Source organism: Lonchura striata, chromosome 4, assembly GCF_046129695.1.
Source record: "Lonchura striata isolate bLonStr1 chromosome 4, bLonStr1.mat, whole genome shotgun sequence".
NCBI lineage: Eukaryota > Metazoa > Chordata > Aves > Passeriformes > Estrildidae > Lonchura > Lonchura striata.
The window spans coordinates 51159877-51177605 of record NC_134606.1 but is presented as its reverse complement, the minus strand read 5'-3'; the positions used below and the strand labels follow the sequence as shown (position 1 = coordinate 51177605).

Below are 17729 nucleotides of genomic sequence, written 5' to 3'. Positions count from 1 at the left end.
CCCAAGAGTCACACCAGGTGTCTGAGAGCATTGTCCAAACACTTCTTGAATTATGCCAGGCTGGTGCTGTGACCCTGAGGGACCTGTGCCAGTTCCCAGCCACCCTCTGGGTGAAGAACCTTTTCGTGACATCCAACCTAAACCTCCCCTGACACAACTTCAGGCCATTCCCTCTGGTCCTGTCACTGGGCACCACAGAGAAGAGATCAGTGCCTGCCCCTCTTCTTCCCCTCTTGCAGAAGTTGTAGCTGCCATGAGGTCTCCCCTCAGTCTCCTCTTCTCCAGGCTGAACAGATGCAGTTACCTCAGCCATTCCTCACCTGGCTTCCCTTCAAGACCCTTCACCATCTTCACTGTCATTCTTTGGATACTCCCTAATAATTTAGATGCTCTCTAATAGTCTCTCTTCTATTGTGGTAGCCAAATCTGCTCACAATATTTGAAGTCAGGCCACACCCGAGCAGAGCAGATAATCTTAGATAGCATTTTCAAGGAGGCCAAATCAGGACAGAAGCTATTTTGATATCAAATTTATCACACCTATTCTGGTTATTGCAAATATACGTCCATAGCACTAATTTAATTTTGTCCACCTTAATTCTCCCTGCCTATACTATTAATCTCACAGAATGAAAGACAAACTTTTGAGAAATCCTTTTTCAAAATGGAATGAAGGCACTTTTGAAAATTACCCCTAGTTGTCACAAATGTTGTGGAGGTTTTTGTAACATTTGAGGAAAAAAAAGGGTCTGGCATTGAAACATTTAAATCTATGCAAATCAGTAAATCCAGATGATACGCATCTGTGGAAATTAACTGATGAGTTTACTAAATGACATAACAATTGTTTCTGAAAATCCATGGACTGGAAACAAACAGCTGTGATATAGATGTCTTTCAAAAAAAAAATGCAAAGTATAACAATCTGGACAGCTACCATGTATTGTGCCAGCTATTTTAGCCTAACAAACAATACACAAAATAAATTAAACACAATGGGAGTACCTAGTCCAGCTCCTCTTGCATACCACAGGGAATCATCGGATTCAGATTAAGAAAAGGTATCACTTTTTTGCAAGGCCAGACTGAATAAATAATTGGAAACTTTTTCAATAAAACATGCCTTCTTTTTCTGTCTCATTTACACTGTTATTTTTTTTTCATAAGAAGTAACAAGTAGCTTAAAAAAACAGTCAGTGTGTCAGTGCTTTTTAATGGTCATCAGCCTTGGGAACTGGTGGATATTTGAACACTCTCCTATGGTCTAATTTAAGAAATTTCAAGAAAAATAGTATCTCTCTTATTAGAAACCTCTCTCAAAATTATAATACTTGTATGGAAAGCAGATGTGAGCAGCTATAGACTTAATCGTCTAGTTAACCTAACTTCATCTAAAAGTACTGACCCATGAAAAATAAAAGAAAATACAAGCTATCATGTTTTTTTGGACTGAATTACAAAACAAGCAATCAAAATGTAAGAGTGAATATATCAGGATTGCCTTAAAAAATTAATATGATGCTTTTTACATGGAAAATCAATTAAAATCTACAAGCACTGATGCCTGCAGTCAAAAAAAAACCCAAAAGGTCATTAAAATAATATGTTAGTGTTAAATCATACAGTATGAAGTTGTCTCCAAGTAAAGTTAAGTTTAGTCACTGCTTCATGCCAAAATCTTTTTACTGTCAGATTTTAGGACTCTGATGAAGGGCATGATTCTGTGCTGCAACATTTTATAGCTGATTAGAACAAGTACAAAATGATTATGCAGAACACCAAGCCAGGATGCATTGCAGACTGCAGAGTGAGGAGCTGAGATGGGAGGTGGATGCAAGCATACAAAGGACATGTTAAAAATATCAAGACTTAATATTTTTTCCCCATGTTCATAAACAGCATCTTTATCACCAGACTTAGAAGATTTATCGCCAAGTGGATGAGATATGAATGGTCCTGACCTGGGTATTTATGATAGAGAACAGTCTGATTAGTGAAGAGCAAAAGAATGGGCCAGTTGTACGGGTGCTTGACTTTACAATCCCAAATTCCTAACCACACACACATCAGAGACTGGCACCATAAAATTACTGAATCCCTGCTGGTCCTAGTGACTCTCCAACATCCACCTCATTCAGATAAACCTTTAAAAACTGAGCTACAGTGAGTTGCAGAGAAGTTTTCCAGGTGTGTGAAGTGGGTCCCTGTCACTATTGAGGTGAAACCCCAGCTCTGTTAAAGTGAATACTAAATCTCTCTTGACTACTGTGAGGCTGGGATTTCTACCCACAATGTGGAAAACACAGTCATTACATTTACAGGTAACAATTAATAAGGAATCACTGCAAGTAACAGTGAAAGCCAGAAGACAATAGCAAAATTCTAGAGTGGGTAAAAATCTGAGTAGGAAATAAAATTTTATTAATTGTACAGTAGCTCAGGCTGGAACAAAACAAGTTCCAAACAAATAGTAACAAATAAAGCAATAACAGTAACAACATTTCAGGTGAGCTTGCTCCAACACAGCAGGCATCAACACGTGATGTGACACAGTGACAAGAAGCAAATCTGATTTCTGGCACTGTCTGGGACAAGGCATATCAGAACACATCACAGTGATATTCCCTTTCCTCTCCAGCTCTACCATGGCTGCAGGTAGCTGCAGTGTGTTTAGGGACCACCACGAGATCTCAGAAATAAACACCTGAAACTCAGAGGAATGAGGCTAGACAATGCAATGGCACAGACAGAAGAGAGGTGCCCTATGAAAAGTGACAGGAAAAGGGAACAAAAATCTTCCAACAAATATTTTGCCACATCTCACTGTTTTACATTTCCATTTTAAAACAAAAGGATTATGCCTTACTACAGCTAATGAGAACAGAAACAGATGCAGTAGACAAGATACATTATACAAGGGATATTAATCATTCTTCAAAGCATAAACCAACAGTAATTAATGGAATTAGTAAACAACAAATTTCCCTGAAGACAAGTTATTGTGTAGTCACTCATTACAGGCAATTTTATTCCTTCTCCTAAAATAGGTGATGCAGCACCAGCAAAGCCAGGATCCCAGCCTAGAGGGGCATGTGTTATGACCAACACTGAGATTTATGTGTTATAGATTTTGGGAGATCCAGCACAAACAGAGCCACAGGGAAGCTTATAGAGCAAGGGAGATAAACTTATGAGCAGAAATGATCAAAACTGTGAGCAATCTTTTAGGCTGTTATCCAAATATAAAAAGCCCAAACCCAATCCCCTACAAAAATCCCCATCAACATGGGTTTGACTTTAGGTTTGCAGAAGTCTTAGGATAACAATAGAGGAGACTGGCCACTCAGTATAACTCCAAAAACAAAGAGATGTTTTTGTTTTACAAAGAGACTGAGACTAAAATTCAACTCACTGCTTCACGTTTCTATTAAAAGGCACTAACAGTAACTGAAAGGTCTTCATTCTAAAATATTTTTAGATATTTTCCCATCCCTCAGAGATTATCAAGAACAGTCAACTTATATTTAAAAGCAAACAAACTTTTATTCACCATATCTGGTCCCTTCACAATCAAATTTGTGTTTTTAATAGGATTACTAATTTGAAACTGTCTCCCTGTAATAAGCCAGACCATATTCATTAAGGTAGCTGTCAGACAGCAGATGTGAGCACAACTAGATAAATCTCTGCTCCTCAGTGGGACTACACTGTGCTCCCTGCCACTGTGCTCCAGGCAATCACAGCAGCTCAGGAAGCACAGGATGGAGCAGGGAGAGAGGAATGGCTATTGCATAACAACAGGTTGCAACCCTTCTACACAGCTTAGACAAAAGTTAGAGGGAAGATATTTTATTTCTCCTTTCATTTCTGGGGCTTTATTTTTTGATATGTGTTCATTCTTACGTTTCAAACAATATTCTTGACAGACCCTGCTTCTTCTGACAGTCTATCTTCAGAAGAAAAATACTCCTAGAAAGTTTGCCCTCCCCTTTTCTCATGCTCTGGTCTTTTTCATGTTGAATTTTTCAATTATAGTGACTGGCACTTCAAGAAATTGTCTTCTGGAGTTGCAAAGTAATTTTGTTTATGCAACTTAGATAAGGAAGGTGGGGAAATGAAATGTGGAAGATTTCAATTTCTTTTATTTCACATCAGTAAGCTTAAGATTTACTGGTGAAAAAGCAACATTACTCCTTGGATCACAATCATTGATCAGATGCTTGACTTTATATTAAACTCTATGCATACATTATTAAGCCTTTGATACAAATCCTGGCTAGGCTCACTTGACCCTTTTCTCTTTCAAGGTAGCTAATTTGAAATTTGCACATTCCATCAAGATCTTCAGGCTCAGGGTTGTCAAATTTTGTGGACACATTTTGTGACCTCCACTCTCATTTGGAACACCTCCTGTGTGATGGATTATACAGGAGTGTCCTTCACAGAGCTGTAGCTGTTTTGTGCAGTTCCTGTCTCTGATTAGAGCATGCAAGAGTAGCTCCACCTAAAGCTGTGTGATCTCAGCAGGGGTTTACACAGGAACACAGGAACTGCCACATAAGATAAAACCAGTGGTCCATCAAGGCCCAGACCCCATCTAGCACTGACCACTGCCAGATGTTTCTGAAGGAAACACAACTCCGCTAATTTAGCTCACAGCAAGATATGTTTTTTAACCTGAGGCAGTCAAGTCCTGGAGGCTGGAGGTTTATAAGGTTTATACTTATGCTATTTAATTCTTAAATTAAAGATTAATTAAATAAATCACTTAATCTGTAAAAGCCAGGCTCTCACAGATGCTCATGGGAACAGGTTCTTACCAGGTACTGCCCAACATAATGTGCTGATTTTACAGATGAAACCACTACTCAAGAAAGGGACTCCTTGCAAATCTCAAAGTTGGTGATACTTCCCCAGACTAAGAGAGGGCATCTGCTCACCACTGAAAGACACAGCTTTGAGAGAAACTTGTCTGATAGCTGTGATATATTCTCATAGGATTGTCATTTTTTCAGTTACACATACATAAGTAACACCTACATAAATACGTATACATGTATAGATGTATACATGTTTTTGCATGTGTACATATATGTCTACAAATAAACATCCCTATATAATTTTCCCCACTGTAGCTGTTTTATGAAGGATGTGGATCTTTCATGAGGTCAACACACCAGCCAGGGATCAGAGCCTGGGATTTGCCTGCCATCCATCCTGCCCCACATGACAGGAAGAACGAGGGTGAGCTTGCAGGACAGGAGCAGGGATAACACTCTCCTGGAGCATCAGCCCAGAAGAAGAGAAACCACACTGAGCCACGAGTATGCTGACAGACTTATAAGAAACAACTACCTCCAATGGTGTTTACTGCAAGCTATCAGAACCTTAAATCTCTGCCAAAGGATAATGCTTTTAGGGTGACCTTCCTGCTCTCACATGCTTTGATGGATATGAAATTGAATAAACACTGTTTCAGAAAGCTCTTCTAACCAATCTGCAAGGCAGCACAAGGAGTGGCATTACTGGGTTGTGAAGTCTCATTTCTGTACTACAGATTCAGAGACTAACTGGGGAAATTTAATATGAAAATAAAGGAAAATAAAAGGGAAATCTGCAGGTGTTTGAGAGATAACATATTTTCTGTTTCAGCTTGACTATTCAGAAGTAGTTTCACAGTTCTACAAAGTGTGAGCTGGATCTTAAGTTGTTGGAGATATGTGAGCTGGGGTGGGGACCCTCTCTGTTACTGGCCTGGTTCTGCTGGGGCAGCACTGTGGAGACTACATTCTTGCCTCAGTGCTAATTGTATTATCAAGGACAAGACTGCCTTCATTTCTGATAATAACACACATTTTATAATTTCCTGTGTGTCTCCTTCCAAACAACATCAACATATAACAGGACTTTTCAAGTCGTACACATTGGCACAGTGCTCATGAAAATAAATACAGGGTCTCACAGGGTTTGTCGAACACACTGCAGTTACTGCCTGGCCATGCAAGTAAATGTCTGCAGCTCGTCCTTACTGGGGACTATCACTCTCTGCTAGAGTGCTGCAGGAGTGCAGTAGCTGATTTAAAAAATAAATACGCCACACAGCAACTTGTGGTACCCATATGATTCCAATTATATGAAGCAACATCTGTGGCCCATGCAGTCCCAAAAAGAAGCTTTGACTGAGCTGTAGCTCTGCTACAGAAGTGAAGTGCCTGGTAACCAGTCCTGCAGCAGGAGAACATTACAGCTGGGTGCCTCCCAGCCCCTTCTGCTCCTTGGCACCTGGGGAAAGAGGGCAAAATATTCTGTTCCAAGTAATCTAGACAACATCCAATGAGCTCCATCTTAAATGTCCTTAAGAAGCTGCTTTCCAAGAGTATGAGGAGCCTGGCGTGTTTTCTGAAAAACTGCCACAAATCAAATAAGCAGCTGGACTCTGTGCACCCAGAAAGTGACTGCCTCCACAATAAAATGAGCCCTGCTGCTCCAAGGCAGACTGCTTTGCTCTCCTCTCCCAGGGAAAGAAATCACATCTAAAATCTTCATTGTAAGTGAGGATTCACAACATTCTGTTTACTTCTGCAGGTGTCCTTTGGCATACTTGCTCAGGCTGGCAGGCAGCACATCTCCAGCCATGTTTCCCAACACAGGTTAATCTATCCTTCTATCCTCTGCGTGACTTGCTGAGTTACAGCTTTCACAAAGCACGCAGAGGCAGCTTTATGATCCTTGAAGAAAATAAATTAGACAAGTATGTGACATTAGTTGTCCACAGCTGCATGAATAAAGTAACAGGGATTTCCTCTATAATGACTGGAAAGAAAATAATTGCATATATAGCACCTTCTATGAATTAAATAATTTTTTTTTTTAATTAGGTATTTTGGAAAAGGAGATTTAGAAGCAAGCTCAATAACAAAGGATGCAATCTGATTTTATTTTCCTTCCTCAGGAAAGTGTCTTTGTTCAATATTGTTTGTAAACCTCTTTCACAGCCAAAAGTAATAGGAATATAATCAATACTATGATTATTATGAACAGAGACATTTTTTCTGTAGCTGCAATTAGCTATTTTCAAAGAGCAGCTGATGAATAATGTATGCAAAAGGGTGGGTGGAAGGATTACTTAATTTTTCTTTAAGCAGATTATTTTAGCTTGGGTGAAAGACTACCAAGCTAAAGAATAGTGTTCAATATCACACAGTGTATAAACAGCTGTGGCTTAGCACATAATAAAAGCTATTAAGAGGCTGAGCCAAAAAACGTATCTAGCTATGAGGAGGAGAAAGAGGCAAAGTACCGTGTAATGACTGCCTCACATTTGCCATTCTGCCTTTGCACATGAGTCCATTCTGCAATCTAAGATCTCACCTTTCTCTACATTAGGGTCTTCTAACTGGCTCCAAATGGTATATTGGCCTTTTTGTAAACAATTATTGCTAATGTCAAGGTTGCCAGATCACATGCCAGTAGACATTAAGATCTAGAATATGAATTGTCTGCACATTCAGGTAACAGGAGACAACAGTGGTCATCCCAGCATCAGCTCTGGGTGCCCTCAGCATGCACTGTCTGGGGCTAAGCAGCGAGGAGGTGCTGCTTAAAAGCTTTGGCTCCATCCTCTGCATGGACTAGCCAAGCCTGTGAATGGTAAAATAAAAGTTCACCTTCACTCTAACAGGAGAGGAGATTTTCCAAGTCCAGTGCTCAGGCAACTGTCCCTCTGCTGAGCTGATTTATTTACCTTTGTCCTCTGCTCCCTTCTCCTTTGCAGAACAGGTCTTTATCAAGAGGCTACTTCACACCTCTGCTGCACAAACTCATGCTGGCATATTTTCCTTGCTCCTCTACAATTCAGCATCCGCCTGGCCTGAGGACTTGCTGCAGAGTGCAACACTTGGTTAAGAAAGCAAATGTCTGAGCTGGTTTTGTGGCAAAATTTATCCTTGGATCTGCTCATGCTTACCTCCAAGTCAGCAAATAGCTTCAATGCAGTAGGCTTTGCATAAGTATTATTATCACAAATCTTCAGGTACTGTGTTTTCACCCCTTTATTAGTGCACAAGAAAAATAAGGCAATTTTTACCTCATGTTCTCCTTCCTGTGAACTGTCAGATACATTTCATAGACTCTCCCTTGTGGAACAGCTCCCGCTGGGATCAGCAAACTTACTCCTGCAGAACAGAAGAGACACAAAAGATAAGATGAAGAAAAAAGAGGTGAGTGGGTCTGTGAAGAGGAGTGTCAGAAGATGAAGCCTGCAATGCCAGATTTTCAGCCATCCTCACCATCAGACTGTAAATGACCTCAGCAAAATGCGAGAAAAATTTACTGTAACCCTGGTGTCTTCAGTGTCCAGCTGCCTGTTCTTTTTCCTGTGCACTGAAAAACAGAAATGGAGAAGAAGATTTTCTTCCCTTTCATTTTATTTAAAGAGCAGACAGATGGTTATGCTGCTGCTTACCTTGTAAAATGATGGAAAAGCAAACAACTCTGACTAAAATTTCCAACAGCTGTAATAGGACATCTCTCTCCCTAGGCAATTCTTACTTAATTAAGATCAGGAAAGAAAAGCAGTGGAGCACTGTCCCAGGAAGCAACAAGAACTAGTTGTTTCCTGAAAGATGGCTTCTGTGTCTGGCATCCTGTCTTTTAATGCACTCAGTTCCTAGGGAGGAACTCAGTTCCTAGGGAAGAACTGAGTCTGTCAGGAAGACAGAACTGGGCTTGGTTTTTACAAGTGCCTAGTCCTGTAGAGTGGCCCAAAACTGGGATATGCAACCTTGAAAAAAACATGGGCAAATATGCTCAGTGTCATTTTCACTAATGATTTGCTGCACACTTGATTAAAAAACACTGTTCTTACATTACTTCCATTTAAGAGATGTCTTGAGCACAACAAACATGGCCCATGAACTGGTTATTTCACTCTGCTGGACACATCTCAGCCAAATCTATTGGTAGATGTGGATTAGCTCGAAATCAATGGCAAGGATTTGCCACATAGCTGAATACAAACCTAGAGAAAGATTATTTACATATATGTGTTTACTCTAGAGATATTTTATAGACACCTTGCATAGCTCTGCCACTTTTCTTTAGCATTCACAGTTTGGTTACACTGGACACCTTCCATATGTTGGTGTGCAGGGCCTCAGTCCCATACTTAGCTTTGAAGGAGAGGGGTAGTTAGGAAAGCATTTTCCACAAATGCCTTCTGGCACTTGTGTTTTTACAGGCCTGTTACAACCTAACCTGTGAATGCTTGCAGCTGTAACAGGGCAGGTGTACTGCAAATGAAGGGCTTTGATCATATCTTGAAGACGACATACATTTAGAAGCAGCATAGAGACATACAAGGTAGTAGCAGACAGATTATTTTATTTTACAGAATCATTACTTTAATCATTTTGAAGTGATTACAGCATCAAATGCTTTTTCTTTACAAATTGATATTAATATATGTGAATTAACAGTGACTAATAGACTTTGCTGATTATGTGCACCTCTGTGGCATATGAAAACTGAGCATCAATATCTATCTTCAGCTGCTACTTAGAAAAATGCAATAACCAAGATTAGCACAAATTTTCAACATTGCTCATCAGTCAGCACCAGATTTATTGAAGTAGTTCAGCTTTCACTTAAATTTAATAGGTATTTTTGCTTCCCATTAGACAGGAGCTCAGAGAGCAGGGCTATGGGTCCAAGCACTTTTGGATGCTTCATGGGCAGTGTAGGACTGCATCACGGAACCAAACCACCCTGGTCCTGGGCCACCAAGGCATTCTGCTTCCTCCATAACATCAACAAAAAATGATCCAGCAAAGACGCAGGGGACAAGGGTAGGCACCATCTCCTCGGTGAGGACATTTGCTGTAAAATGGCCAAGCTGTGAACTGCAGTCTCACATGTACTGTGGTCCTACCTGAATTCAGAGTCCCAGTGAAACTGGGCAGGTGTGTTCCTGACCTTGGTTCCTGAAAATCAAGCTGTTATGCCTATTCATCACATCAAATACTTTCTGCATTTGATTCATTCTCACTTTAGGTATTAATACTGTTCTGCGGTGTCATGCTAAACCCATGGGAACATTTAAGTGCTGAACTTCCTTAGAAAGAACATCAACAGTTCATGTAGGAACCAAGCAGCAGCATGGCTCTGCTAGAAATCTATCTAAAAGACCTGAGCTTTTCCCAAGGCTGCCCAAGAGCTCCTTGGATGCTCTGAAATTAACTGCTGATATCAGGGTGGCCTGAAGGCACCTGGAAACCTGACTTGAGAAAGTCAGGTATGAGAAAGATTGAGCAGCATGTTGCGTTACATCAATAGGCCCTCAATGCTCAGTCCCTCTCTTTCATAATTGTAAATCAAGCCAACAATAAATACAGGTAAAAAATCTCCAAAAATGGTGTTCTGTTGTCCTACTTCAACTGCACATAGTCTGCAATGAATTGAAGTGGAGCAACCAAGTTGTTTTTAAATTAATTTGTTCTCTTTTAGTGTGATGACAAAACAGAGGCTTACTGTATTGAAATCCCTTTTCTAGAACTGCATGAAAGGAAAAGGTGATGCTGAATTTCACTTGACATAGGGGAGCTCTGACATCTCAAGCCTTGCATGTCTCAGAAAGTGGCTAAGAGCCCTGAAATCTTCTGTTTAGAGTCAGACAATCATTTAGGTTGGAAAAGACCTCTTCCTAAATGAGACCATCAAATCTAATCATTAACACATCGCAGTGTTCACCACTAGATCACATTCCTATGTATTACTTGAGAGAAGAGACCAAACACCTTGTTGAAATCTTCTTTCAGGCAGTTGTAGAAAGGGATAAGGTCACCTCAGTTTCCTTTTTTCCAGGCTACACAACCCCAGCTCCCTCAGCTACTACTCCTAAGACCCAAGTCCTTGTAGTGAGGGGCCCAAGCCTTCCTCAGCTGTGTTTAAAAGACAGAGCTTTGGGTAGAAAGTATTCAAAGTACTTTTGTAGATGCAAATGGTGGGGGAAAAAATCCCATCTATTTGTTTTGATCAAAGAAAAGGCAGAGTCCCAAATATAGACTTTCTTTCCCCATATAAAAACAAGCTAACACCACTTAAACCCACAAGACAATTGCACCTTTAGGCCAGCATGGCTAGCACTTACCTGAATTGGGAATTACTAGGTGGCCTCCTAAGGAGTTGAATGTCCCAAAGGCGGTGCATGATGGGTCAGTTTGCCGGGCAAGACTCTGGTTCTTCATGTTCAGGGTCTCATTTTCCAGCAGAGACTGTGTCATCTGTGGGGACAGCTTGGAGGAGAAGTCAGAGAGGTCATCCTGGGGAGTGACTGCACCGGGGGTGTTATAAACCTTGATCTTCAAGTTGGGGAGGGGGTCCAGAATTGGAGAGTTGGTCATTGGGATTTTATCAGAGACATCATGCAAGGCGTACACAGGACCCCTGTACATGGCTGCAGCAGAAGTGAGGTCTGGTGGCACTGCCAGGAGGTCTGCAGTGGAGATGAGAAGGAAGAAACATGTTATTTCTCTGTTCTGATGACTTTATTCCAAGCAACAATTTCAGTTTGCATTTGCATTTTGTCTTTCATTCCAAACGTTCAGATACACAAAGTTCCTGAACCTTCATCTCCATTTCCATGAATTCTCAACAAACTCCCAGCGCTCCTATTACCCCAGCTGCTTTGGAATCCGATTGCTGTACAAAATTACAGCATATTTGTGCTCTGAAGAGTTTTCACTGGGAGTATTTTTCCAAGCTGCACTCAGATTCTAAATATGGCATGCTTAGCTTCGGGGCAAGATGTTTTTATTGCTCAGTAGATCTAGTTTTAACTAAGCCCCCTTCCTAAATGCTATACAACAATCATTAGCCAATTTTTCTAACTGGGCTAATGACAGCATTCCTGAAATAAAAGGCAACAAGCCTATGAAGTCATCATGCCCATGACTTCCTGCAGTGGGGGATTAGTACCTGCATCACGCTTTTCTAAGATTTGCTTTTAAAAGTTTCTCCAGCAAAGAAAACAATTCTGCTAATCTAACATGTGACAACTCCCTTGTCATCCCAACTTTCATGCTCTAGATATTCTTCTGGTGTAGATATTGTGGAAAAAAAAAGGAATACTTCAGCCTAAATAAGTGTCTTGATAAAGGCAGCACTACCTTTAAAGGTTTTTTCCTGACCAATGAAGCAAGGAAAAAAAATCAGGCTGTTATACACCAGTGATAAAAATATTCATTATTAAATGATGTTCTACCACAACTTCTACATTTTCTATTAAATGCACAGTACCTCTCAAACTACTGTTTATACCAGTGGAGACGGGGCATAGGAAGAAAAGCTAATAGTGAAATAAAGGGGAGGGAGAATTACTGTAGTATCACTGCTCTGATGCATCCTTCCTCCACTGTTTCTGTCAGAGCTTTGCCTTTGATTTCAACTTGAGCTGGACCTGTATTTCCATAAAAGTGTCTGAGTTTCAATCTCACATTCATGATCTCTCTTCAGAAGTTAAATTCACCCACTTTAACTCTTGAGCACAGCTAACAAATGCCACCATAGGTTTTGAGCACTAGACAATCAGAAACAAATGAACATGATCTTTCTCCCCTTTACCAAGTGTCAACAGGCATCCAGCAATATCATTCATGCAGCCCAAGAGACCATAACCTGATAGCTTCTCGGTGAATTGGTCAAAATGGAGTGAAAGAGTGAAATGCCAACTAACCTTGCCTTGCAGCCTTGATGTTGACAGGCTGAAATCCCCCGTTCAGTGCTGAGGAGTCAATAATATCTGACTCAAAGTCCCGGTGGTTCTTGCGGTAGACAAACAGGGCCACGACCACAGAAATGGCCAGGCACACGATCACGGCGATGACGATCCCCACGTAGAGCGCAACATCATCTGAATCAGGAGCAGCTGCAGGGAGAGAGGCCAGGAACCTTCAAGAAATGTCCTCTTTACAGGGACTTTCAAGAAAACATGTTCTTATTATTCTCATTTCCTGCAGACATTTACTGCCTTTTTTACAGGCTAATTTAAAATCCATTTCCAACACCATATAGCAGCTCTATGCCCTTTTGGTAGAAAACAATCCTTGATTTCTCTCTAACTTGTGTTCTAACTCTTTACCTATCAACTTGTTCATCTATCTAATACTCAGGCTGTGAACTACTAAGCAAAACATGCTATAGACTTACTTTTATTAACCAAATTCACCCTAGGAAATGAGATTATGTCTTAGTGACATAATGTCCTAATATTGATATTTAGAAGTTCATCTGATACCAAAGACATGTGGGTTTAAAAACTTCAGAAGCCTTATTTTTACTTAAAAAAATGTAAAAGAACCCAAAATTTCCATTTTCTATGGACTATTCAGGTACATATCTTTGGCTGGTTTGGCATTTTGTTTGAAATGCAACCTGTCTTTACTCCCTTCCATCCATTTGCCTTCAAAAATATAAACTAGTAAATTAGTAAAGCAGAGAATCAAGCATTGAATTCTTATCAGTGGCATTAACACATACATATTAAGATAAAAGCTGAAGTAAGCACAAGAAATAATGGGGTGATTTACCAAAAGGAACAAAAATTTATTAGATCTGTCTTGTGAAGAAATGGCTATGATATTTCTACTAGCTGCTTCTACCATATCTTCAGCACCAATTCCAAGCTAATCTCTAGCATCATTATCCAGCAGACATTTTTTTCCCAAAAGGTCTGAATATGTGTTCAAAAATTGATGTACTTCTATACAGTGAAAAATCCCATTTTTATAAATAGCCTAATGAAAAAAGGGAGTGTAAAAACAAATCAGACTCTTTTAGTACCCTATTTTTGTTGGTTTGAAACATGTGAAATCACTTTTATTTTTATCTCTTTTAGCCATTTAAGCCAAGCTGCCCTCCAGCTGCAGAGGTGAGAGCTGGTAGATGCAGAAAGATGCAATCTCTGACAGCTCCAGGCTACCAGACCTTCAATTTACCAAACTTGAAACATCCCATTTTTAACCCAGCAGTTCAGGGAGCAGAACTCTTGAGTTCCAGCTCAAAGACAAGTTACCCTTCCACCACACTCCATCCAGTTGCTAAGGGAATTTTAATGAGAAGATGGCTCATTCTCTCCAGTTTCTGTCTCTGAGGTAACATTATCTCCCATTTCCCTCGTGCACAAAGGCTGTATCTGCTGCAAAGCACTGTGCCTGCTGTCAAGCAAGCAGAATGTCACCCTGCTGAATAGGTCCATTTTTTGCCTAGTCATACTGAACTGGCCTAACAGTAAAGCCTGACCCAAGGAACAGCATCAAATTAGCATCCAGGAACATAAAATCAAACATTAAACTTACAAGAAAATCCATATTCATTCTGGGTTCTCTGTTCAGTTGAAATAGGATAAATGAAACCTTAAAAAGAAAGAAATTAAACAAAAATGGGAACAAAATCAAATGAGGAGAACAAAAAAAATGAAGCATGAAAAATAGTTTAATTAAAAAAAAGGAAAAGAAGAAAAAGAAACTGATGGCACTTTAAAATTCTGATACAGCACAGAATTATGATTTTGCATCCCCTGTCTCCTCCAGAGCCTTCCTAAGAATTAATAAGCAGGCAGATTGAATTTCTAAGCCAAAATCGGTCTCGAGTCACTAACTTTGGAGTGCTTAAAGTCTTTCTTTTATTGAGCATAAACTGTAATGGATCTAATTTATTTCAGACATCTAGGGTCATTAGCATATGGAAAGTATTTTTATCCTATCCCTGCCATATGCTTTAATTCCCAGGACATGTTCGGTGAGGCTCTAAACAGTTTTTATATTTAATTATAATAGCTTGCTGTTGATCTAATAGAGCTAAAGGAGACCTGTTGTCACTGGTCAGAGGTTAAATACTGATTTGTGGAGCAGTCTATGCACAAAGCCCTCTCTCTGTATTTCCTTGGAATTATTTTATCCTGTCCTAAATACATGTTCAATAGGAATTCCTTAGGGAGTAAAGAATTTGTCAGCAAACAGTAAACTGAGTGGTTTCTCTTTGAAATCATTACAAAATCAATAAGGACCCTGGGGTCAAATCATTATTTATTTGAAATCTTTGCAAGCACCATATATTGACAAAATCATAACACAATTTACAGCTTTATTTCAGGATGGATAAAGAAGAGATATAATTTCCTTTGTCTTTTCCTTCTGCAGTCCCATCAGCACAGCACACTGGAGCTGCTTAGTTCAGACATGAATCCTGTGAACCCATTAAGCATCTCCCATGTGGCAAATGAGTGAAGTGTTCCAAGTCCCATCATGCTGGAAAGGTAAATGATAAATCCCAACTAAGCAGGGGAGTCACAGTCAGGAATGGGATTAGAATCAGTGTAAGAAAGAAGGTACCTCTCCTTCATCACCTTCCCTCAAGTTCTCCTGAAGGGAATTTCACCCTCTCCCCTTTGATCACACTGCAAGGAGATCACACAGCTGAGGACTCCCTGCAGGTGAGACAAAACTGGAAAATGCACTCCTGGTGTGGGTCTAATGCACAGGACCACGTTACAGGCAGACCAGAGTAATTATCTCCAGCTCCCAGATCTGCTGAGCTTGGGTGCTCTGTTGTGAGCATCTGTTGTGTTCTACAATATCTTCCTGTTTGGCTGTATTTTTTGTTAATGAAGACACAGTTTATCCCAATCACAGGCATAGATATGCCTCCTTCCAAAATTTCCAGGCATTAACTACTGCATAAATTCTACCTTACTTGAAATACCAGAGCAAACCCTGATAATTTTTTATGATGATGTTTTCTTCTGGGATATCATTACTGCCTGTAATCTCTGTTTAAAGCTTTACTTCACAGCAAGGATTCCAGCCATAGTTTTTAGAAATGTTCTTACATTCATTTTGAGGCAAATTCACCTATGTGCACTCTCAACATGCATATTCAATCTTTTGTTAATAACTGCCTTCTCTTTCTACCGGCATACTTGAGGTATTGGCCATGAAAAGTCTGGTGAGTAACTTCTGAGGGCTTGAGTGAGTGCTCAGCAAGTCTGGGCATGAATTTACAGTACCCTTGTTACTCCCAAATATTCCCCAGACAAGTGCTGAGGCTCATAATTTGGTAAAGGTAAATTTTAGCTATAGGCTTATTCCCAGTATTTCCTTTTCCAAGACATCTCTGGAGAGACCAAGAGAAAGGCAGAATGAACTTAAAGGCCCAGGGACAAAGGGGATTTTAGGCTGGATGCATTTCTGAATGATTTTTTGCCTGGTACTCAAATCCACTGGGAAAAATGAGGATGTCCCCTTGCATTTCATGTGCCCCAGGAGGTTCCCAGGGGAGATGGAATGGAGCAGCCCACATGCCCTGGCTCTGCATCACCCATGGAGCTTGAGCTCACCTGTGTAGAACGGAAGAGGCTATTCCTCTCTCCTCACATGGCATCTGAGGTGGTCAGTTTTGTGTTCAAGGCTGTGCATCACTCCTGCTACATCTGAAGGGATCCAGCAAGTGCCACTCAACAGGCACAAAAGATGGCACCAGCTGGATTAGCTGTGATGTTACTGAAAGGATTCTTTCCTCACAGGAAAATGGAAATCCAGGTTCAAGTTTTACAGCAAAGTAAACAAACACAATCCTCAAATATTCTAAAAGAAATTTGCCTCATTGCAACCTCTCCGCAGACCCTGCTAGTCATCAATACATATTTGTGGCTCACATCTTTCCACAGACTCTCTTACTGCTAACTACAGACAGCAACCCTGCAGCTACATATGAGTAATGGCAATTTCCTCCACAGAAATGTTTTGTGCATGCATTCAAAGATTGAAATCTATTGAACAGAAGGAAGAGGCAATGATACTATAGGATACTTCTGCTATTTGGGCAGGATGTTTTACAACAAAATTAGTTTTAAGCACGCCTCCAAAATGCACTCCAAAAGGGACTAAGCATTGCAGGGGCAAGGAGAAGGCCTGCAGTCATGCACTGGTGATGGGCAGGTGGCAGGTTTACTGCCACAGTCCCAGCAAAAGAGAATGGGATTTTCTGTAGAAAATTGTCTGTCACACTGGTCCCTCTGACTATGCCTTCAAACAATTAAAAAGGGACATTTTCATCAGATAATGACACAAACCTGTGGGGACTAGTAACTGAAATAATGAAGAATGTCTTCTCTCTTCAAAGTAATTGCAATGAAGCACACATGGGTTTTTTTTCTTTATCCTTGTATTAACAGCACTGCTTGGCAAATACCTAAGGGACTTCTATACCAGGGTGATGAACATTTTTAATGAGTGTGAATTTAGAAGGGTGCTGGAGGGTTTGACTCCAGGAAGGCTGCTGACTCATATTTAGAACAGCTGGTTTCACAGTGAGCTACTTTGAGAAAAATAATTTAAGCTTCTTCCTACAGCTTGTTGGGAAATTCATATTTTCAAGAGTGCTTCTGCTATTTTGTTGTGTAACTTACTGTTGAATGAGTAAAATAGCAATAATCATACTTTATGCTTGCATAGTGCCTGCTGTTTGAATTTCTCAAAGGCTTACCAAAATGGGTATTTGTTTCCCTCATTCTACACGTACCTCACCCCACGTCAAACCTGAAAAATCAGTGGGAGGCCCAGGTTAACACATAGAAATTGAACCTCTGTAATTGCATGGTAAAGGCATTCAATAAAAAGCTTTTACATAAGTTAATGTTTCTCCTTTTAGTCTACTTCATAGTCAAATTTATGTTT

At 40.2% G+C, this 17729-nt stretch overlaps 1 protein-coding gene across 2 annotated transcripts in view; it reads right to left on the bottom strand.

The window, feature by feature from the left end:
* UNC5C (unc-5 netrin receptor C) overlaps positions 1-17729 on the bottom strand; it is a 249092-nt gene that overhangs the window by 19529 nt on the left and 211834 nt on the right. The window contains exons 8-11 of one of the 2 annotated variants that reach the window (XM_021550331.2): positions 14352-14408; positions 12731-12922; positions 11147-11491; positions 8087-8174 (exon numbers count right to left, since the gene is read on the bottom strand). In XM_021550331.2, the coding sequence (XP_021406006.1) occupies positions 8087-8174; positions 11147-11491; positions 12731-12922; positions 14352-14408 (682 nt within the window). The remainder of the gene's footprint in view (positions 1-8086; positions 8175-11146; positions 11492-12730; positions 12923-14351; positions 14409-17729) is intronic. The other variant, XM_021550332.2, reaches the window with a different exon arrangement.